Source organism: Capra hircus, chromosome 19, assembly GCF_001704415.2.
Source record: "Capra hircus breed San Clemente chromosome 19, ASM170441v1, whole genome shotgun sequence".
NCBI classification, from domain to species: domain Eukaryota; kingdom Metazoa; phylum Chordata; class Mammalia; order Artiodactyla; family Bovidae; genus Capra; species Capra hircus.
In genome coordinates, this window is record NC_030826.1 from 14,096,869 (window position 1) to 14,119,773 (window position 22,905).

General features: G+C 49.9%; 2 protein-coding genes across 2 annotated transcripts; both read left to right on the top strand.

Moving 5' to 3' along the window:
• LOC102169855 (C-C motif chemokine 14) lies at positions 9,820–14,450 on the top strand. Its single transcript, XM_005701405.3, has 3 exons — positions 9,820–10,040; positions 13,257–13,371; positions 13,841–14,450. The coding sequence occupies exons 1-3, from the start codon at positions 9,866–9,868 to the stop codon at positions 13,923–13,925; spliced, it is 375 nt and encodes a 124-aa protein (XP_005701462.3). The 5' UTR covers positions 9,820–9,865; the 3' UTR covers positions 13,926–14,450.
• On the top strand, positions 16,431–21,311 carry CCL16 (C-C motif chemokine ligand 16). The gene is made up of 4 exons (XM_005701404.3): positions 16,431–16,466; positions 17,075–17,355; positions 20,434–20,554; positions 20,996–21,311. The coding sequence occupies exons 2-4, from the start codon at positions 17,286–17,288 to the stop codon at positions 21,105–21,107; spliced, it is 303 nt and encodes a 100-aa protein (XP_005701461.3). The 5' UTR covers positions 16,431–16,466; positions 17,075–17,285; the 3' UTR covers positions 21,108–21,311.

Here is a 22,905-nt window from a genome sequence, read left to right on the forward strand (position 1 = left end):
TGATATGTCAAGTCCCATATTTCCTGGTGGGTTTCCCAGCTGGCGCTAGTGGTAAGGAATCTACCTGCCAATGCAGGAGAAGCAAGAGACTCAGGCTCAATCCCTGGGTCGGGAAGATAAAATGGGAAACCACTCCAGTATGCTTGCCTGGAGAATTCCACAGACAGAGGAGTCTGGCAGGCTACAGTCCATGGGGCCGCAAAGAGTTGCACACGACATTCACGCTCATGTTCACACCCATGGGTGGCCCACAAACTGGAGAATGCTTGCATTGCAGAGGCTCTCCCACAAGAGTGAGAGGTCTGAGCTTCACTGCAGGCTCCCCAACCCAGGGGCCCCGCACTGGGAAGATAAGCCCCCCGAGTATTTGACTGTGAAGGCCAGCAGGGCTTATACTGGGAAAGATTGAGGGCAGGAGGAGAAGGGGGTGACAGAGGATGAGATGGTTGGATGGCATCACTGACTCAATGGACATGAGTTTGAGCAAACTCCAGGAGATAGGGAAGCCCAAGGAAGCCTGGCGTGCTGCAGTCCGTGGGGTCACAAAGAGACACAGCTGAGCGACTAAATAACAACAGCAACAGGGCTTAATTTTGGCAGTCCCAGAGAACTGGAGGAATAGAAACTTCACTCTTAAGGAGAACATGCACAAAGTCTTGCAGCCTGTAGGCCTCACAGCAAAAGCAGTATTTGGTAGGAGCCTGGGATCAAACCTACCTGCTGATCTTGGAGGGTCTCCCCGAGAGGCAGGAGTCAGCTATAGCTCACCCTGGGGACAGACACTGGCAGCAGCTGTGTTTGGGAACTCCTACTGCCACACAGACACCTTGCTGGTGGTCACCATTGTGGAATCCTTCCTCTATCTTATTGCCCCCGGATCCAGCCCTGCCTGGTCCGGCAGCTTGTAGGAACCAGTGCTGGACTGTCTCAGGCCAAGCAACTAACTGGGTAGGAATGCAGCCTCACCATCAGTAGACAGGCTGCCTTAAGACCCCGTTGAGCACACAGTTGCCTCTGGACATGACCCAACCCACCCAAAGGCTCAGAATCCAGCTCCACCCACCAGTGGGCAGCCCCACGGCTTACAGAACCAACCTGTTCACCAAGAAGCCAGATCCTACTTTGGGACCACCTGGGCCTCAGTCCTGAGTACTAATAGGCTGACACAAGCTTTGGGACAACCTGAACTTGTACCCAACTGTGTAAGAAACCATTCCACCTCACCAACACTAACGATCAGACACCAACTCTGGGACCCCTGAGCCCTGCAACCAGACTCTAGGACTCAGCTCTTCCTGCCAGTATTCTGGCACTAACCCCAGGAACCCGCTTTACCACCAGTAGGTGGGCCACAGCCCCAGAGTCTTCTAGTCTTGAGTCCACCCACCAGGGAGCCACCACTAGCACCAGGGCCCCTGGGGTTCTGCAGTCAGCTGCCTTGTGACCAGGCCCCACTAACCAGCAGCCAACAGCCTCCATACGAGGAAGTGCCTGGTAAATAAACAGACCAGGGTCAACCAAGCCTATCAAACCGCCCACATAGCCCGCCACAACAAAAGGAACCACACAGCCCTCATGGGGGGAGTCCCCAGAGCATGCAGCTTGGACGACAAGGGGGGTGTGCACTGCTGGGATGCACAGGACATCTCCTATAGAAAGCCATTTCTCCAAGGTTAAGAAAAACAACTCACATACCAGATGCATAAAAACATAAACAGCAACTTAGGCAAAATGAGAACAAGATTAAAGGAAGAAACAAGATTAAACCTCAGAAGAACTAGCTGAAGTGGTGAAAAAAGGAAAAAAGAACTAAGTGAGCAAAAGATGGGCAATCTACCTGAGAAAAAAGTTCAGGGTAGCGATCACGCATGCACGCGTGCCAAGTTGCTTCGGCGGTGTCTGACTCTCTGCTACCCTATGGGCCGCAGCCCGCCAGGCTCCTCTGTCCATCAGATTTTCCAGGCAAGAATGCTGGAGTGGGTTGCCATGCCCTCCTTCAAGGGATCTCCCCCACCCCAGGGATCAAACCCGCATCTCCGGCATTAGCTGGTAGGTTCTTTTTAGTGCTAGCACCACCTGGGAAACCCAGTGATCATAACAGTGATTAAAGAACTTGGGAGAAGAACAGGTGCACAGAGCGAGAAGTTAGAAGTCTTTAACAAAGAGTTAGGAAGTGAAAAAGAAAACCCCCAAAGAGATGGCAGATACAACCAATAAAGTAAAAAATACACTAGAAGGAATCAACAGTAAACCAAATGACACAGACGAATGGGCCAGCCAGCTGGAAGGAGGTAATAGAAATAACAGATGCCCAGTTCTCTCTCTGGCCCATGGTCCCCTCTGGAGGACTCCCTTCTTTATTTAGAGAACTGTACTTGCAGCTTCATCCTGGGTCAAACCCCTGACTGTCCAAAAGTGGGGACTGGCAAGGTCCTTACTTGTGTTTTGGGCCCAAGATTCTTCTCCCAACACCTCCCAACTGATCTCTGGCTCCCCCGGGGTCCTACTGGAAACACGTTTTCTCAATGATCTCCTCCATCACCTACGTAAGGATGTAAGTTTTTCAGCCACTTTGTGCATTGCCAGCAAATTGACAAAGGTCCTTTATATAGAACAGAAATTTCTCACCCGATGGTTAGCTTTCTGTCCTCTTTTCTGATCCTTTATTGTTACTATGAGTTTTTTGTGTTTTTTTTTAATAGTGAAAACTTTTATATTTCGAATTAGCCAGCTGGACTCGGTTTAGATGATGCCAATTTTGTTGGCACCAGCCAAAACATCCTCGTCAGAAGCCAGCTTTCTTCTCTGCCTCGGGCCTGATCAGGGTGTTGACCCTAGCCACCTCAGTGTCATCGAGCTTCTTCCCAGCCTGTTTAATCTGGTGCTTGTTGCCTTGACAGCCACAGTGAACACCAGTGTGTTTTGGTCTATTTTCTTCTTGGCTGACTCGGATCGAGGGAGAATTTGATGATGTCATAGTGGTCGAATTCACATCTCCTAGAAGGCGATGGCACCCCCTCCAGTACCCTTGCCTGGAAAATCCCATGGACGGAGGAGCCTGGTGGGCTGCAGTCCATGGGGTCGCTAAGAGTCGGACACGACTGAGCGACTTCACTTTCACTTTTCACTTTCATGCGTTGGAGAAGGAAATGGCAGCCCACTCCAATGTTCTTGCCTGGAGAATCCCCGGGACGGGGGAGCCTGGTGGGCTGCCGTCTATGGGGTCGCACAGAGTCGGACACGACTGAAGCGACTTAGCAGCAGCAGCAGCAGGGGCAGTCTTCCCAGGGTATTCGGGCTGCCTCTTGAGCTGCAGTGTTTTGCGCTGCCTTTTTTTGTGAACCACAGTTTTTGTGGCTGTGGACGCCTCTCAACACTGCTGCCTTGCCCTTCAGAGCCCTTGCTCTGGCTTAGGCTTTGGAAGGGGCAGGGGCTTCCTTCTTTGCCTTTGGCACCATCTTTGTGAAAAGCTGAATTTATTTTTGATGTGGTTTTTATTTTCCCACTTATTCTGTCATTTCGATGAAGTTGGGAGAAGCAAAAGGGGCAACACAGATGCTAAGGGTTCTGGCCTATATTTTGACCCCTGTACGATCTTTCCTATTGCTCTCATTAGTTGGGGTGTCCACAGAAGCTTTTGACTTCTCTGTCGAGTGGCTTTTTGTTTTTTTTTTTTTGGTTTTTTGTTTGTTTATTTTCTGTTTTGTTTTGTTGTTTTAGCAGAGAAAGATTTATTGCAAGGCGAGCCAAAGAGACAAGCTGATTCATGCCCTAAAAAGCCTCGAGCTCCCCAGAGGGTTTCAGCAAAGTATTTTAAAAAGTCAGGTGAGAACTCATGTACACCTGTGGTGGATTCATGTCAATGTATGGCAAAACCAATACAGTATTGTAAAGCAAAATAAAGTAAAAAATAAATAAATACATAAGTGAGTGAAAAAAAAAAGTCAGGTGAGGGTGGGGAGGGTTGCAGGGTATGTGATCAGATTGTGCACAGTTCTCTGATTGGCTGATGATGAGAGCACAGAGTGGTGTCACAAGGGTTAACTTTACCAGGACTGAGGCTTCAAAAGTCCTTAGGCTTTTGAACTGTGGTGTTGGAGAAGACTTTTGAAGAGTCCCTTGGACTGCAAGGAGATCCAACCAGTCCATCCTAAAGGACATCAGTCCTGGGTGTTCATTGGAAGGACTGATGTTGAAGCTGAAACTCCAATATTTTGGCCACCTGATTTGAAGAGCTGACTCATTGGGAAAGACCCTGATGCTGGGAAAGATTGAAGGCAGGAGGAGAAGGGGACGACAGAGGATGAGATGGTTGGATGGCATCACCGACTCGATGGACATGAGTTTGAGTAGGCTCTGGGAGTTGGTGATGGACAGGGAAGCCTGGCATGCTGCAGTCCATGGGGTCACAAAGAAGAGGACACAACTGAGCGACTGAATTGAGGCTCTAGGAGGCCTGGGGCTATGAGCTCCTGGTCATCCAGTAGGTAACATCTTCCATCTGATGAGGAGTTTTCACATCTGTAAAACAACTCAGGAAATGTGTATCAGATACTATTATCCAGGTAGTTCAGAGAAGAACTAAAGCAGAGGATATGGGGGACAAGCCTGTCCTGAGAAGGCCCCAGAGGGTCCTGCTTCCCCCCTTTTCTATGATACTCTTGAGATTTTGTTTCAGAGGCTTGAAGATCTCAAAGAACTATTGGAGTAAAGCAATGCTAGCCCTAAGGGCACTGTGTGTGGTTTCGCTGGGTCCTCTGGCTGGTTGACTTGCAACTGAGCAGAGTGAAACGGTGAGCACAGACCGCCTGGGCTGTAGGCCAGGTGCCCCCTGATCAAGGCTTGGGTTCACAGCAATGGCAGCTGAAAAGAAATGAGGGGTGACATGAGTCTTTCCTTCCTGACCAAGCACCTGGTCTCTGAGCTCTCTCTCGATCACAGCTGTTCTCTGAGCTCTTTGAGGAGACAGTGCAGTGTTATGTAAAGTCAGTTACCCGATCCTCTCTTTTCACAGTTCCTGGAAAACAGCATGTTCTCTTTCATCTCCTTGCTCTCTGTGGTGACTCTGCCAGAAATGCCCCCTGCTCTCAACCCTCCAGCAAAACTCGATCCATTTAGACGCCACCCTCACTGTCCCAGTCAGAACACCCCTCTCCCTTTCTCTAGAATCCTGAAGCAGATATTTATCATCACTCAAGCTGACAGTGATTGAGTGACTGTGCTGGCCTAAGTCGCTCAGTCGTGTCTGCCTCTTTGCGACCCCAGGGACTGGAGTCCACCAGGCTCCTCTGTCCCTGGGATTCTTCAAGCAAGAATCCTGGAGTGGGTTGCCATTTTCTTCTCTGCAGGATCTCCTGGACCCAAGGATCGAACCCACACTCTTGTATTGGCAGGCAGATTCTTTCCAAGGAAGCCCTGGAAAAAGTTTAAACATGGCTCAGTAAGTCTGACAACCAATTTTTGAATTTTTAAAAGTAAAGATCTTGGGACTATCCTAGTGGCCCCGTGGTTAATATTCCATGCTCCCAGTGCAGGAGGCTTGGTTTCCATCCCTGGAGGGGGAACTAAGATCCCACTTACCATGTGGTGTGGGGAAAAATAAAAATAAAATTCTTAAAAGTGCAAAATAGATAGAAAAATATGTGCTTTAAAGTTGTTTAAAAAAAATACATTTACTATTTCACTTTTAGAACCATAGACAAGATTTTTAAAGTAATGTAGCTCATACCCTTTTCTCTTGACATGGACCCGGGCTGGGGCAGAGGGCCCACTTGATTATGGATGGTGGGGTCTATATTTGTCACATACAAGTGATGTAGCAAAGAAGTAAACATATTAAGGGTCTCACCCACCCTTTCAGTATTATTCAGTTTTTTTAAATCAATGCAAATGTGTTGATTTGAAAAATATTCTTTTAACATGTTTTAAAAGGCACTCCTGCATACTCATCAGTGGGCCACAGAAGAACCTTTGAGGCCTCTGATTATGTTGCCATCGAAGTCCATTCACCCCACTGTTTTATAATTTTCATTTACTTTTTTGAGTTCCCTCTTCAAGCTATGAGGTCAGGGTCACTTCCAGGCTGAGTCCATGATATTATGACAAAGAAGGGATGTGGTCGCTAAACCCATTCTCTCTTCCCACCGGGCACATAGATGATCTATATTTTCCTTACCTTTGCCATCAAGTTGGAGTTAGGCGACTTCATTTTGGCCCTGGAGTGTAAGCGAAAGTAATTTATGCTATTTCCAGAAATGGGCCATGAAAATCTGCCTGTCCCCCTCTGCTCCTCCCCGTTGGCAGCAAACTTGGAGGCTCCTTTTTTTTGAAAATCTTCACAAGATAGAAGATGTGAAAAGCATCATCAAGAGGGAAAAGAATTGCAGAAAGAAGAGGCCAAAAACCTCTCAAAAATTAAAAGGCAAAGAAAATGAGTGTTTTCTAAGTAAATTACAAATTAAAGCTCTGCTTACTCCTAATTTTTACTGTTCAGCCATTTTTCTTTTTTTAAGTTATTTATTTATTTTAATTGGAGGCTAATTATTTTACACTATTGTAGTGGTTTTTGCCTTACATTGACATGAATCAGCCATGGGGGCACCTATGTTCCCCATCCTGAACCGTCCTCCCACCTCTTTCCCCATCACATCCCAGCCATTTTTCTTGACCTTGCTCTCTGATTCCATACATTCCAGAGTGTTCAATGGATTTATAACTATTAAATAAAAATAGCTGTCACTTATTAAATCATGTAAAAGTGTTAAAATTAAATTTTATTGATAAAAAAATGGGTGCATGAAAAAGCCTTGCCCAGCGCACACACACACATACACAAAAACACACCCCCACTGCGGACTCACAGCAGATTATGACATGAGCAAGACATAAACCTTCATTTAATGACTCCCCTGAGATTTATGTGTTGTTTATTATAGCAGTGAGCATATTCAGGCTAATAGTAGGTAGGAACTCAATAACTGCTTGAAAAATAAAGACTTTCCTCTAAAGATCCAAGCAACAACTTGGCAGGTAGGCTAGTTTCCACAAAAACAAAGAGAATGTCATTATTTTGTCCCAGCTCACATTCTTCCCAGAAACAGCTTGTTTCCTTACATTGTTGCTGACGTCAATTTCTATCATTTGACTAGAGGCATTTAAACAGTGTTATTATAGACAACAATACAGAAAATTTCAAATAAATGACAGTCTTGGCACCCAAGCATGAGAATTCAGCTATTTCCTGTGAGATATACATACTTAGACCAGCTCAATTCATCCTTCTTCTGAAACATATACTTACAGGAATTTCCTTGATGGTTCAGTGGTTAAGAATCTACCCTGCAATGCAGGGGATACAGGTTCGATCCCTGGTTGGATAACTAAGATTCTGCAGAGCAACTGAGCCCACGAACCACAGCTAGAGAGAGTCTATATGCTGCAAGGACGGTTCTGCCTGCTGCAACTAAGACCCAATGCAGCCAAATAAATGTTTTTTTAAGTAAATAAATAAAACACATACTTACAGATCATTTGCTATCTGCTAGGCCTGCCCTGCCTCGATGAGTGGAGGAGAGAAGATGGAAACAGCCTTCTAACCACAAAAGCAGGAAGAATGGGGCAAGGGCCCCCCTGGAAGAGCGTGGTCAAGGCCACTGGACTGAGAGATGGAAGAGGGGATTGGTCTTGCATCCAAATCATTTTATGAATGTGAGCAAGTCTCTACCCTTCCTGAGTCCCAATTCCTCTTCTGTAAATGGCCCATGTAGACAGATCTAAGGACAGCAAGTACATAGCACCGAGCTGCCCCTTCACAGAAAGCACATCAGTCACATGATCCACAGACACGGCTTCAGAACAGTTTCCAGCACTGAGCTCCAGGCCACCGCTAGTCCAAGAAACCTGCTAGCTGCCTGCTAGGGTCCCTTGGACTGCAAGGAGATCCAACCAGTCCATCCTAAAGGAAATCAATCCTGAATATTCATTGGAAGGACTGACACTGAAGCTGAAACTCCAATACTTATGGCCACCTGAAGTGAAGAACTGACTCATTGGAAAAGACATTGATGCTGGGAAAGATTAAAGGCAGGAGAAGAAGGAGGTGACAGAGGATGAGATGGTTGGATGGCATCACTGACTCGATGGACATGAGTTTGAGCAGGCTCTGGGATTTGGTGATGGACATGGAAGCCTGGCTTGCTGCAGTCCATGGGGTTGCAAAGAGTCAGACACGACTAAGCAACTAAACTGAACTGAACCCCAAATAAGGCATCTTCTAGGTTCCCATTAAGCTTCTCTGTCATGAAGTCAGAAACCGGGAGAAGGTCCCAAAGAGATCTACTCCCTGAACTCAGAAATGTCTCAGACTAAAGATTTTATAGAGAAGCCAAACCAAGCAGGACGATTTTAGAGACCGCTGGACTGGGACTCCCATAGTTCTTCTCCATACCATAGTGGTTAAGAACACAGACTTGGAAGACTTCCCTAGTGGTCCAGTGGCTATGACTTCATGCTCCTAATGCAGGGGGCCTAGATTCCATCCCTTTGTCAGGAAACTAGGTCCCACATGCCACAACTGAAAATTCCTCATGCCACAGCTAAATATCTTATGTGCCACTATGAAGATCGAAGATCCTGCACGCTGCAACTAAGACTCAGTACAGCCAAATGATTAGATAAATTTTTTTTTTAAAAAAAAGAACATAGACTTGGGAGCCAGACTACCCGATCGGAGTTTGAAGCCTGATTCCACTTATCAACTCTCAGAGCTTGGGCAAGTTATGGATGCTTTTGGTGCCTCAGTTTCCTCAACTGCTAATATAAGGCTTAAAATGCCTCATATTCATGAAGGATTTGGGACAACAGCTAGTGTGTGTTAAAGTGTGTGTGTGTGCACCCGAGGGTGCTTCAGTCACGTCCAGCTCTTTGCAACCCTATGGACTGTATCATCTGTCCATGGGATTCTCCAGGCAAGAAGACTGGAGTGGGCTGCCATACCCTCCTCCAGGGGATGTTCCTGATCCAGGCATCAAACCCACGTCCCTTATGTCTCCTGTATTGGCAAGCAGGTTCTTTACCACTAGCACCACCTGAGAAGCCCCATATTAAAGTATAAAGCTTGTTAAATAAATTATCTACTGAGCACCATGGCACTTCTTCACCCCCAGGGGACAGTGAAGGAGGGAGGATGAGGTTGGGAGCCAAAGATTCTGCTGAAGAGCTTAAGTGAGGATTTCCAAGACTGGAGGCCTTATCCTGTTACCCCAAATCCCCTCTGACCTCTGGCCCCCATACAGCCTTATTCTGGGGCCTGGAACCAGAACTAAGTACAGGACATATCCCAGCCTTGAGATCTTGAGCTAAGGCTGAGCCAGTCTCCCCTCCCCACTGGGCTCGTGGTCTTTCTATGACTAAGGAAAGGCTTCTGTCAGAGGGTTAAACAGGGCTTCCCAAGTTGCTCAGTGGTAAAGAATCCACCTGCCAATGCAGGAGATGCAGGAGACGTGGGTTCGATCCCTGGGTCAGGAAGATCCCCGGGCAACCCACTCCAGTATTCTTGCCTGGAGGATCCCATGGACAGAGGAGCCTGGTGGGCTACAGTCCATGGGGTCACAGAGAGTCAGATACGACTGTGCAGCTGAGCGTGGGATAAAAAATTAAAATCATATCTAAAATGTGGCAATAGAAAAGGGTTAAGCATATTCCCACTAGGGTGGAGGTTAATTTCCTCTCTGAAATCTTGGCTCTCCAGGCTTCCTTCACTCCACCCTCAACACATGTGCAGGATGTGAAATCGCTGAGGGATCTACTGCTTCCTACTTCCCTTTGAAATCCTAGTTCCCTTACTGAAAGAAAATAATTTGTCTCGATGAACATTTCTCAAAACTTCCGAAGCCCGGGAGCCTCTGAAGCCCCTACCAGGCTACCTCTGCCCCTGCAGCTACTCCTCCACGGGAGGATGAAGGTCTCCATGGCAGCCGTCTCCTTCCTCCTCCTCCTCAGCATCTCTGTGGCCCTTGGGTCCAAGAATGAATTCTCTTCAAGTGAGTGCAATGCCTTCCAACCTGGTCCCTGTGGGATAGCAAGCAGGAGCCAGGTTGCTGGGATGCAAAGAGAAAGGGGCTCCAGAAAGAGGTCTAGTGTCTGCTTTTCTTTATTACTGAAGTATGGTTGCTGTGGGCTCCCCAGGTGGTTCAGTGGTAAAGAATCCACCTGCCAAACAGGAGATGCGGGTTTAATCCCTGGATCAGGGAGATCCCCTAGAGGAAGACATGGCAACCCACGTCTAGTATTCTTGCCTGGAGAATCCCACGGACAGAGGAACCTGGCCGGTTACAATCCAGGGGTGGCCGGTTACAATCCAGGGGTCTCAAAGAGTCAGATACTATTTAGTCAGTGACTAAATAACAACATAGTTGCTATACAAGGTTGTATAGACTTCCCAGGTGGCGCCAGTGGTAAAGAACCCCACTGCCAGGAGATGCAAGAAACTTGGGTTGGATCCCTGGGTGGGGAAGATACCCTGGAAGAGGATACGGCAACCCACTCCAGTACTCTTGCCTGGGAAATCCCATGGACAGAGGAGTCTGGTGGGCTACAGTCCATAGGGTCACAAAGAGTCAGACACAACTGAAGTAACTTAGCACGCATGCATATACAAGGTTATATTACTTAGGGTGTTTAATATAGTGATTCATAATTTTTAAAGATCATATTCAATTTATAGTTATAAAATATTGACTGTATTCCCTGTGTTGTATAATGTATCCTTGTAGCTTATTTTATACTTAATTGTTTGTACCTCTTAATCACCGAGCCCAGCTTTGCCCCTTCCCCCTTCCTTCTCCCTACTGGTGAGCACTATTGTTCTCTGTATCTGTGAATCTATTTCTTTTTTGCTCTATTCATTTGTTGGCTGTGTTTTTTAGATTCTGCATGTAAGGATATGATACTGTGTTTCTTCTTCTCTGTCTGACTTATTTCACTTAGCATGCTCTGTTGCTGTGAAAGTCACTCAGTCGTGTCCTACTCTTTGCAACCCCAAGGATATAGTCCGTGGAATTCTCCAGGCCAGAATGGGTAGCCTTTCCCTTCTACAGGGGATCTTCCCAATCAAGGGATCAAACCCGATTCTCCCGCATTGCAGGCAGATTCTCTACCAGCTGAGCCGCAAGGGAAGCCCAAGAATACTGGAGTGGGTAGCCTATCGCTTCTCCAGTGGATCTTCCCGGCCCAGGAATCGAACGGGGGTCTCCTGCATTGCAGGCAGATTCTTTACCAACCGAACTATCAGGGAATCACTTAGCATAATGCCTTTCAAGTCCAACCAGGTGGCTGCAAATGGCAATATTTCATTCTTTTTATGGCTGAGTAGTATTCCATTGCGTCTGGTGTCCTCTTAAACTGGTTTCATCCTCACATTGCCCGGGACCAGTCCCCTAAGCCACCATTTTTCAGCTTGTTTCTTCGGAAGAGCTGCCTTTACAGGCAACCCATGCTATTCCTCACTCTGCAGTTTTACCTCGTTTCCTTTTTAGAAACTGAGGGGAAAGATAGAAGGCTGTTGAAATAAAGCTACACTAAACTGGGTGGAATGGGGACAGTTAGCTTTGCTTATCTGAGGAGTCACTGAGCAGCTCAGAGGAACGCAGTGACGTGGTTCTCAGGGACCAGGGGGTTCCTTATTCCACTCTTTAGCGGGTGAGAGTGCTGCTGGAGATGGCACTGAATAAGACGACCAGCCCTTCCCTTGCCACCCGAGCACCTCGGTGATCCCGAGGCCATTGCTGTGCACACCCACATTTCTGTCCAGGTTGGTCACATAACATGACGGCCCCAATCACTGCACCCCCTAACTTCAAGGCCCTTGATCTGAGACCCCTCCCCTGCTGCCCCCGTAATTCAATCTTGGTGTGACTTTGTTGTGACCCCCTTGCACCTCCTACAAGAGCCATGAAATTTCAGAATCAAAAAATAACTGAAAAATACAGTGATTTTTTAAGTGTTTTAGATCAAGAAAACTTTTCTTCCAGCAAAATCTTACACAGGAAGCCCAAAATGTAAAACAGGGGAAAATCGGCAGATGGGGTCTTATACCCGTGACTCAGTTGCCAGGCGCCTCTGTGCCTCCAGGAAGCTGTGTGTAAAATGCAGTCAACCACCAATGCAGTTAACCGCCAATGCAGTCAGCAGCCAATGCAGTCAGCCGCCTTGTTCACAGATGACGAGATGTGAGGGTGATGGGTGCAAAGCCAGCAGAGGCTGGGTGGGGTTAGATCTGGGAGTCCTAGCTCCCTGGCCATTGTCCGTGGGGCTTGGTGTGGGCATTCTGCCCTCTTGGCAGAGCATGGGTTCAGTGGGGATCAGGCAGGATAGGGGCATTGGGAGGGATAGGATCTGCATTCCCAATTGTATTGGGAGATTTTTCCTCCTAACAACCCTTCTCCCCAGGGATGCTGTGTGCTCGCTGAGATCTGGACTTGGCTGCTCTTCCATCCAGAGTTCAAAGTCATCAGCCAGTCCTTTGGGGGTGGGGTGGTAATTGTCGTGGTCTATGTGCAGGTTGGAAGAGAATTTCCAGACACGAGGCAGAATGAGAGGAGAAGAGAGTTTACTAGAGCAGGAGATGCTGTTAGACCAGTGGGCTGGCTCAAGACAGAGACAGTGCCTTTCGTGGGCTGGTAGCCAATTTTTATAGCCTCAAGACAAAGAAAATTCCTGCTAGAAGGGTGCTGTTAGGTGGTTGGTTAGAATGCTATAGGATGGGTATTTTTGTCTAATGTGGGGTCAGGGAGCTGGCCGGTTTAGAGCAGGGGGGCTCATGACAATATAGCTTCCCTGGTGGCTCAGATGGTAAATAATCTGCCTGCAATGCAGGAGACCTGGGTTTGATCCCTGGGTCAGGGAAGATCCCCTGGAGAAGGGAATGGGAAACCCACTCCCGTATTCTGGCCTGTAGGAGTCCATGGACAGGGGAGCCTGGCGGGCTACAGTCCATGGGGCGACTTTGGTAAAGGATTCCACGGGGGTGAGAGAAAGGGAGGCAGGGTGATCAGTGATGAAGGAGGAGAGAAAGAGGAGCCCGGAGGTTAGACTGAGAGGGAGGCCAGAGGACTGAGCTTTTTCTACAGCCCTCTCTCTGAATTCTGGGGTGCTGTCCTTCCTTCCCTCCTCCACCCCCTAGGGTTCCAGAGGCAGCCAGCACCCCACAGCTTTAACGAGCACCCTGATCTCAGCTTCGCTCCCCTCTTTCTCCTCAGGAGGACCTTACCACCCTGCCGAGTGCTGCCTCACCTACGTGAGCCGGGCAGTCCCCCGGCAGCGCATTTCAAGCTATTATGAGACCAGCAGCCAGTGCTCCAAGCCTGGGATCGTGTAGGCGGCACCCACACACTGCCCTGGGGGAGGGGGAGCCCGTAGGGCTGGGAGCACGGTGGGGGAGGGCAGGGGGGAGAACGCAGGATGGGTGCTCCCCAGAGTGCTCTCAGCTGTGTCCATAGAGAGAAGCAACACGGGGTGGGGTCGGGGGAAGCAAACTTGGGGCTCCGGGGCTTTCGGGGGGGCCCTGCTGGGGCCAGGAGGAAGCTGGGCCCATGGATGGGGGGGAGAGGGGAAGGGGAGGCAAGGGACACCTCCTGGGTGGGGCACGGAGCCAGGACGGGTCTAAGTGGCCCTGAGGAGCTGGAGGGTGTATCAGAAAAGACACTGGCCCTGGGCTGCCTCTAACTAAGGAAGGGGAACCAGTCTGGGCGGGATGAGGAATCTGTGGAGAAGGAAGGGCTGGCGCTCGCTTCCTGGCTCCCGGAGCCTCGGTTGGTCATCCTTCTCCCCTCTCGTTCCACAGCTTCATCACCAAGAAGGGCCATTACATCTGTGCCAACCCCCGTGATGGCTGGGTCCGGGACTATATCAAGGAACTGGAGGAGTGACCCAGAAGTAATGGAGAAGAACACAGCTCGGGATTTAAAGAGAAGGGCTTGAACCCCACTCCCCTCCTCCCAACTCAGCCCCAGCCGCCTCCTGGGAGCTGCCCTGACTTGAATTAAAGACCAGTCAGGCCCTTCCCTGCCCTCATTCATTTCTGCTAAATTTCCCCGTTGGCAGCGGACTTGAGGACCCTGATGAGCCCAGCCATGCATGCTCTGGCCGGGCAGCTCAGGGTGTCACCCTCAGCCTCATGTTTGGCCAGAGCCTGGTGCAAAAAAAAAAAAAAAAGGGGGGTCAGGTCTGCCAAGGAGGTAGAGAGAAACTGAGCAGGAAGTCAGGAAGACACGCTGTATAAAGGCTACCTGGAGACAGTAATGACCACAATAAAAACAGATACTATTTTTGTAGCACCTCCATAGTCCAAGCACCCTGCTAAAGCCATCTATGTGCGTTCATTTATTTAAGCTTCACAAGGAAAGCTTGATTTTGCAGCTAAATCTTCATTAAAGGCCTCTCTATAACAGTCACGTTCCATAGTCTTTTTCTGTGCTGGTCCCAAGGCCTTTGTCCCCTGCTGGCTAAGACAGGAATGATTGATGGACAAATTTTATCCAATTCTTCCCCATCCACATACACACATCAGGTTGCACTATATTGTTTTATTCATTTCTGTGTACCCCACAAGGCATAGCAAAAAGTCTGGCCCACATCAGGTGCTCAGGAAGTGGATGGAAGTGGTAGATGGATGGATGGGTGGTGGACGGGTGGGTGGGTGGATGGATGGATGCATAGATGAATGAATCGATGGTGCATAGATGGATGGGTGGATAAATGGATGAATAGATCAGTGGATGGATGGATGGATGGTGGGTGAATGAGTGGATGGATGGATAGATGGGTGGATGGATGGGTGGATGGATAGTGGATGTGGATGAATGGGTGGATGAATGCATAGATGGGTAGATGAATGGATGGTGGGTGGGTGGATAGACGGAATGAGAAAGGAACCAAGAGGAAGCTTATGCTCCAGCTGACCCCAAAGGCTCTCAGACCCATCTTCCACGTTCAAGGAGCTCTGCATACGCAGAGGAAGAGCACACCCAGTGTAGACCCTATGACCACTCTCCCTGGTCTCCAGCCCTCCACAAAGACCAAGCGGGTGCCTGCACAGCAAAGGCACAGCAGGCTTCCTCACACCTCCTCTCCTCCACACGCAGAGGTTAAGGGGGTATCTCGTATACCTACCCTCTTCCCTCATAAGAAGCCACAGCTTTACCACCACTAACTGCCTTGAACCCACCAGGACTAATTGTACTGCCTGCTTTCCCCTATTTTATAAGCAATCTTGCCAAACAGCAAGACCCACAAGGATTTTCGACGTCCTTGTTTCCCCACTGCTACTGCTGCCAAGTCGCTTCAGTCGTGGCCAACTCTGTGTGACCCCATAGACGGCAGCCCACCAGGCTCCCCCGTCCCTGGGATTCTCCAGGCAAGAACACTGGAGTGGGTTGCCGTTTCCTTCTCCAATGCATGAAAGTGAAAAGTGAAAGTGAAGTCGTCAGTCATGTCCGGCTCTTCACGACAACATGGACTGCAGCCTACCAGGCTCCTCTGTCCGTGGGATTTTCCAGGCAAGAATATTGGAGTGGAGTGCCATCGCCTTCTCCTAGCCCCCCCACAACTCCCATCTCCTGAAACACTCCCTCATGCCTCTAGAGGTCACAGTCCATCAAAGAGCAAATCCCCTCTTTCATTTCTTCTCTGAAAGCTGCCTTCAGCCTGGAACAGGGTTCTGAGGCAGTCTGAAAAGAGAACATACTGAGGGACAGGTCCACGGGCCCACGCTAAGTCATTTTGTAGCCCACCAAGCCCCTCTACTGGAGTGGGTTGCCATGCCTTCCTCCAGGGTATCTTCCCTACCCAGGGACTGAACCTGCGTCTCCTGCGACTCCTGCATTGCACGCGGATTCTTTATCATTGAGCCGCCAGGGAAGCCTGAGGGGGCAGGTCCAGCTTTAGCCAAAGCCAAGGGCAGAAGCTGGAACTCTAGGACCCAGAAGCAGGTTGTCAGGTTCACCGTGTTGGACGGCCCTCTGCTGGCCATGATTGGCCATGGTGGCAGATTGGATTAACCCACACTGAGGGTACCCAGGCTTCCCAGGTGGTGCTAGGGGTAAAAAACTCACCTGCCAATGCTGGAGACCCAAGAGAAGCTGGTTTGATCCCTGGATTAGGAAGATCCCCTGGAAGAGGATACGGCAACCCACTCCAGTATTCTTGCCTGGAGAGTCCGAAGGACAGAGGAGCCTGGCGGGATACAGTCCATGGGGTCGCAAAGAGTTGGACATGACTGGAGACTTTACCCGCACACACAAGGGCACCCAGGAGGGATCAGCCGATTAGACCTGAAACGGGTTCCCAGTCCAAGGTCCAAAGAGGTAAGCGAGAGCATCGACAAATGAGACAAACGTTTCCGCAAACAAAGATCTGGCGCTTAGGAACTGGGGGAAGAGTGTCAGAGGCATAATCTGCAACAAGAAAGCGTGAGTTGCATCGTGTGTCCTCGGACGGGGGGCGAGGGGGAAACTCTTTTCCGAGGTCACTAAACCCTGCCCTTGCCTCAGTCTGTGCTCTCTCTAACCCTGCTTTCTGTTGGCCTCCCGAAGACTGATCACCTGGGGAAAAGGTCAGTTCAACCCTCTCTCTTCTTTCCCAAAGTAGAGATGGGGACAGGGAACACGATGAAGCCACACAGATTCTGTTTTCAGGACTGCCTATCTGGCTCCTTGGTAAAGAATCTGCCTGTCAATGTAGGAGACTTAGGTTCAGTCCCTGGGTCCAGAAGATCCCCTGGAGGGGGGCATGGTAACCCACTCCAGTATTCTGACCTGGAGAATCCCACAGACAGGGGAGCCTGGTGGGTTACAGTCCATGGGGCCACAAAGAGTCGAATTGACTTAGCGACTAACCAGCATCTGCCTCCTACCAACGTGAGTTTAATTTAGCCTCTCTAAGCCTCAGGGGCCTCATCTGCGAAATGGGAATAAAGTCTTTACTCCCCTCTGTGAAGTTCAAGTAAAATAGGGCCTGAAGGGAGCTGACACCCAAAGCACATTCTCCATACCTTCCCCTTCTCTTTTCCTGCATCCAGCTGCAAATATTAGCAAATTCAACTGTGCACCAGACCCCGCCCTCCACTGCCCTCCCTTTCAGCAAACACGAAGGGAGGACCTCGTCTCTCCTCCTCCACCCACTCTGAACTGGTCAGAGTCCAGAGAGCTGAGGGCCCCGTGTGGGTGACCAGCAAGGAAGGAGACTGTGTCCGCCCAGCCTCCCCCGGAGCCTGACTGCCCACTGAGAGGATGAAGGTCTCCGTGGCTGCCCTCTTTCTCCTCATCCTCACCATCACTTCTGCTGTTCACAGTCAGCCAAGTGAGTCCACCTGCACCTGGGGGGCGGCACTGAGGCGAGGGAACAGGGCCGCGAGGTGATGCCAAGAGTGCTCTCAGGCCCCCGTCATCAGCCCCAGGCCCCCTCCCCGCCTGCACCCGTAGCTGCTGCCCACAGGCCCCTGGCAAGCAGAGCCGAGCTGAGCAGAGCTGCTGGGGCTGGGCAGTTTCAGGAAGCTGGGTCGAGGTCACGTCAGGAGTCCTAAGGACACAGCAGGAATGATCATTTGGGAGGAAGAGCCAAGGAAGGAGCAGGAGGGACAATCACAGATGTACGTGATGAGGAGGAAGGCAAGGCAAAAGGCGAGGGTGGGAAAAGACATGCCTGCTCCGGCAGGGCAGACAGAGGGAGTCAGGGAGGCTGGCGGAGGGACGTCTGGGGCTAAGCCCAGGACGGGGAGTCTGAAGCTAGACACCCCTTGCGGGCAGGGTCTATTGTAGATTTCTGGGACTGCCATGGCAACCGAGAGACTCCCCAGTGGGATGCCCACATGTGCCATTTGAGGATTTCTGGACCCTTGTCTCCATCTCCCAGCCTAGGGCTAGAAAGTTTGTAGAAAAGAGAAAAGGGGTTGAAGGAGATCGAAAGGCTTTGGAGCCACAAGACAGACGCATGGGCTCTGCCTCTACGAGTGTTTATGAGGGCTGGTGACAGGCCAGGGACCAGAGACTCAGGCCGTCTCTCAGTACCCGCCCTCAATGGCCCCAGCCCTTCCTTTCTCCCTAAGGCTGCCCTTGGCATGTAGTCTGGCTGAATTCTGCCTTTCTGAACCCTTGGGGGAGTGAGGGTCACACAGACCGTGTAATCTGCCCACACACTCTCAGGATGCCCCTGGTCCTTCTAAACGTCGCCTTAAAGAACCAGGGCCACTGTGGGTAGAGGTGCCGCCTGGGGGTGGGAGGGGGCAATAGTGCTCTTCGGGAACGCCAGGCAGGAAGAAAAATGGCCCAGCCAAAGCATGGATCAGCCAAATGGTGCCCTGGAGACATCTCAGGCTTTGCCACCTACTGGATGCAAGTGTCAGGGATTTGCACTCTGCAGGTCTGGGGGCTGGGGAAGGTGATATCCTTGAGTGATGAGCAGTCAGGGGAGCTCAAGGGAGACACAGCGCTACCAACCAACCAAGTCTGGCCTCCTGGGAGTGTCAGAGAGAGGGAGAGAGAGCACTTTCCAGGCCAGTAGAGTGGCCATTACTACCATTAGCTCTTAAAAAAAAAAAAAAGAAACAGTTTTTATTTTGTATTGCAGTACAGCCATTAACAATGTTGTGACAGTTTCAGGCGGACAGGGAAGGAACTCAGCCATATGTATACATGTCCATTCTCCCTACCATCAGCTCTTAATCACAAGCACTGACACTTTCTACACCAGACTCTGAGTTAAGGGTTTTACAAGCATTTTCTCAGCTCATCCTCACCACGATCCTAGGACATAACTTTTTTTTCTTATTATTGATTTATTTTTATTGAAGTATAGTTGATTTACAATGTTGTTAATTCCTGTTATACAGCCAAGTGATTTGGTTATACATATATATGCATTCTTTTAAAATGTTGTTTCATTATAGTGTAGCATAGGATATTTTGAAACTTGCAGAATAATTGTTTTACAATGTTGTATTAGTTCCTGCTGTACAACAATGTGAATCAGCTCTGTGTTTGCATACATCCTCCCCCTCTTGGGCCTCCCTCCCACCCATCATCCCACCACTTTAGGTCATCACAGGGCACTGAGCTGAGCGCCCTAGGTTATACAGTGGCTTCACACTAGCTACCTGTTTTACTCATGAGCAATGGCAACCCACTCCAGTGTTCTTGCCTGGAAAATCCCATGGGCAGAGGAGCCTGGTGGGCTGCAGTCCGTGGGGTCGCGAAGAGTCGGACACGACTGAGCAACTTCACTTTCACTTTTCACTTTCATGCATTGGGGAAGGAAATGGCAACCCACTCCAGTGTTCTTGCCTGGAGAATCCCAGGGATGGGGGAGCCTGGTGGGCTGCCGTCTATGGGGTCGCACAGAGTCGGACACGACTGAAGCGACTTAGCAGCAGCAGCAGCGTATATATGTCAATGTTACTGTCTCAATTCATCCTGCCTTCTCCTTCCCCTACTGTGTAGGACAGAGCTCTTTGACTTTCTTTTAAAGGGTGAAGACATCCAGAGAGGTTAAGAAATTTGCCCGTGATTCAAGTCATTTAGTCAAGACTCCAACCCATGCTGTCTGGCCCCAAAACTTAAATACAAGCCTTTCCCTCTTGCCCTGACTTCTCCTGCTCATTTCTGTATCTCAGCCTTCCACCGACCTCAGCTTCTCTGGTGCCTCTAGGACAGAATCCAGGCTCCCCAACACAGTTCAGAAGGGGTGCAGCCCTCCCCGCCCTCTTTAATATCCTCTTCCTACTTCTTCCTTCCCACCTTGCACTGCGGCTCCTGGAACTGCTCCATCCTCCCACACACGCTGGGCTTCCCCCACCGCAGGCCTCCATATATTTCTTTCTTCCAGGTCCCATGACCCCTCTGTCTGCCTAAGTCCTGCTCGTCCTCCAGGAATCAGCTCAGACACCACCTGCTGTGGGACTTCTTCCTCAACCACCCAGGCTGGGTCAGGTGCTCCTCGTTCTGTTCCCATAGCCCCTTGTGTCAAATTCTACTCTATCCCAGACCACATTCGATTGTAGCGTTTATCTTTTCACTTTGCTTTTTCACTCAGACTGGTCTGTAAGGGACACAGGAGTAGTGACTGTATCTTCCACGTGTTCTAACTCCCATGGAGCCTGGCTTGTAATAGGAGCTCAATACATGTTTGCCCAGTCAAGTTCGTCAGCAAATGTGAACCCCCCAGTCCTTTGTACTTCATGAAGCTCAGTCCAGAGGCTGAAAGATCTACCGAAGATTCACCTTTTTCACTTGTCTGTTACCCATCAAGCTACCATCAATCCCTGCTGACAGACGGCTTTGCCATCACAAGAACGGACAAAATGCAAGAGATGGGAGATGGAGGTGGGCAGCCATGGGCTCCCTCTCCGCCTTCTTAACTCAGCTTTCAATGTCATTCCCTCAGAAATTCCTGAGTCGGTGAACCCCCCACCCACCTGCTGCCAGAAGTATCATGAGAAAGTATTGCCGAAAAAACTGGTGGTGGGATACAGACAGGCCCTCAACTGTCACCTGCCGGCAATCATGTAAGCACCGTTCTGCAGACATTTACAGGGAGCGGGAAGGGGAGCCCAAGGCTGGATCGGGGTACACAGAACCAAGACTCCATGCTAGAACAGGGGAGCCCCAGTTAAGGGCCCGGGCTTTGACTCTCACGGGACAGGCCTGGGTTTTGTTCTAGACTTTGCCACTTACAGAGGTGCGTGGCCGGTTCAAGCGGTCCAAGAAACGGTGGCCATAATGGAACCCGAGCCTGAGGGTCTAGGCTAAATGGAGAAGGGCTGAAAGAAGAGATGATGAGGTCTAGAGGCCAGAGAGGGGAGTTTTTTGAGGGAATCCAGACAGGGGGAGGCCTAGAGAGGTGGTACAGGGCATGAGGCAAGCCCCCGGTGAGCTAGAAGTGGGGGCGTGTGGACTGGACCCCTAACTTCTCCGGGGCCCCTGACGGTCTAACTCTGCCCCCACAGCTTCATCACCAAGCGGAAACGAGAGGTCTGTACCAACCCCGAAAACGACTGGGTCCAAGAGTACATCAAGGATCCCAGACTTCCTCTGCTGCCTTCCAGGAGGTTGGCTTAGGTTAACATCACCAGCTGGGAGGAAGGTCAACCCCAGATCCACAACTCGCCCTGGTGGTCAGGCCTCCAATGGAGCCCAAGTTCGACGCGGCAGGGGGGAAGGGGTAACCCTGTGAAAACGCGGGCAACCTTGTGGTCTGAATGACAAGAGTCACCTTCAGAGAAAGAGGCCAGAGATTCAAAAAAGTAAAGCATTTCGAATATATTCTCAGTCTCCGGAGGAAATGCCAAGGTTGAGGGGGAGGGTAGGGATACATTCTTAACGCTCAGCACAGCACTTTCACATCCTCCTCCTTGTTCTGCTTCAGACCCTCACCTCCCTCCAATGCACCAGCCCGTCCTGAATGATCACGTCCTGCTTCCCAACAGCCAAACCACTTCTGGCTCTCTCTGGCCTCCCGCTCATTAAGAGACTCACAGGACTCTTGGCATCTCCTATCCACACTTATCCTTTTTCTAGATCTCTTTTTTCTTCTATGATGCTTTTCTTTTAAAATCTAACCTTTGGGGACTTCCCTGGGGATCCAGCGGCTAGGACCCCATGCTCCCAGTGCAGGGGCCCAAGTTCAATCCCCGGTCAGGGGACTAGATCCTACACGTTGCAACTAAAAATCCCTGCATGCCACAACTGAGACCCAAGGCAGCCAAATAAATAAAAATTAAAAACAAAAAACCTAACCTTTTCTTATGGGACTAGTCAAATGCTAATTTTTTTCGTCCCTGTTGCTGAGGCTTTGCTGAATTCCCCAATATTGGGTCTTCCCCAGGGTGATGTGGTTGCAGATGGTGCTGAAACAAAGGAGGAGGTGTCAATCCCTAGGTCTCTCCCACTGCAAGCTTTATAGGACAGGGAAGGGCATTTGGCTAGACTGGGGGCAAAAGTCCTGGTCCAAAACTCAACCATTCAGTAAACACAATTTCCTTTATTGCCAACTTTGTTTCTAACTCCCTGCCTCCTTTCTGCTGGGATGGCAGAAACTTAGTCTCAGTTTTTTCAGGGTCCTCACATTCCCCTGGGGAAATTTCTCCATTTGGGGAACTGGAGCTTTCACATGGCACTGAGGCCAGAGGTGGGGGGCTTCCCTGGTGCCTCAGATGGTAAAGAATATGCCTGCAATGCAGGAGACCTGGCTTTGATTCCTGGGTTAGGGAAGATCCCCTGGAGAAGGTAATGGCATTCGACGCCAGTGTTCCTGCCTGGAGAATTCCACAGACAGAGGAGCCTGGTAGGTGACCGTCCATGGATCACTAAGAGTAGGACATGACTGAGTGACCAACACTTTCACTTTATTTTTTTTCCAGACATGGATTATTTTTTCCCCTCCTCCCTACCTCTCTGTCCCCAGCTCAACAGTAGGGAATGGACTCAGACAAAATCCAACATTCCCCCAAAATGGTGTTGTGAAGGCAAAGCAAATTCAGGCAACTAAAGCTATATGCTGCTAAGTCGCTTCAGTCGTGTCCGACTCTGTGTGACCCCATAGATGGCAGCCCACCAGGCTCCCCCCGTCCCTGGGATTCTCCAGGCAAGAACACTGGAGTGGGCTCCAATGCATGAAAGTGAAAAGTGAAAGTGAATTCGCTCAGTCGTGTCCCCCTCAGCGACCCCATGGACTGCAGCCTACCAGGCTCCTCCGTCCATGGGATTTTCCAGGCAAGAGTACTGGAGTGGGGTGCCATTGCCTTCTCCGCTAAAGCTGTATAGAGAAACGAAATTGGGTGAAGTGATCATTGGGAACACTGGTCTTCCAATGACTTGGATTCTGCTAAACTGACCCAAGTCTGCCCCCAGTGGCCCC

Excerpts from the sequence above, each read along its gene's own strand:
- LOC102169855 (XM_005701405.3), top strand. The coding sequence starts at position 9,866 with ATGAACATTTCTCAAAACTTCCGAAGCCCGGGAGCCTCTGAAGCCCCT. Across the intron at positions 10,041-13,256 it reads CAAGAATGAATTCTCTTCAA|GAGGACCTTACCACCCTGCC; the intron begins GTGAGTGCAATG and ends CTTTCTCCTCAG. Across the intron at positions 13,372-13,840 it reads TGCTCCAAGCCTGGGATCGT|CTTCATCACCAAGAAGGGCC; the intron begins GTAGGCGGCACC and ends CTCGTTCCACAG.
- CCL16 (XM_005701404.3), top strand. The coding sequence starts at position 17,286 with ATGAAGGTCTCCGTGGCTGCCCTCTTTCTCCTCATCCTCACCATCACT. Across the intron at positions 17,356-20,433 it reads TGCTGTTCACAGTCAGCCAA|AAATTCCTGAGTCGGTGAAC; the intron begins GTGAGTCCACCT and ends TCATTCCCTCAG. Across the intron at positions 20,555-20,995 it reads TGTCACCTGCCGGCAATCAT|CTTCATCACCAAGCGGAAAC; the intron begins GTAAGCACCGTT and ends CTGCCCCCACAG.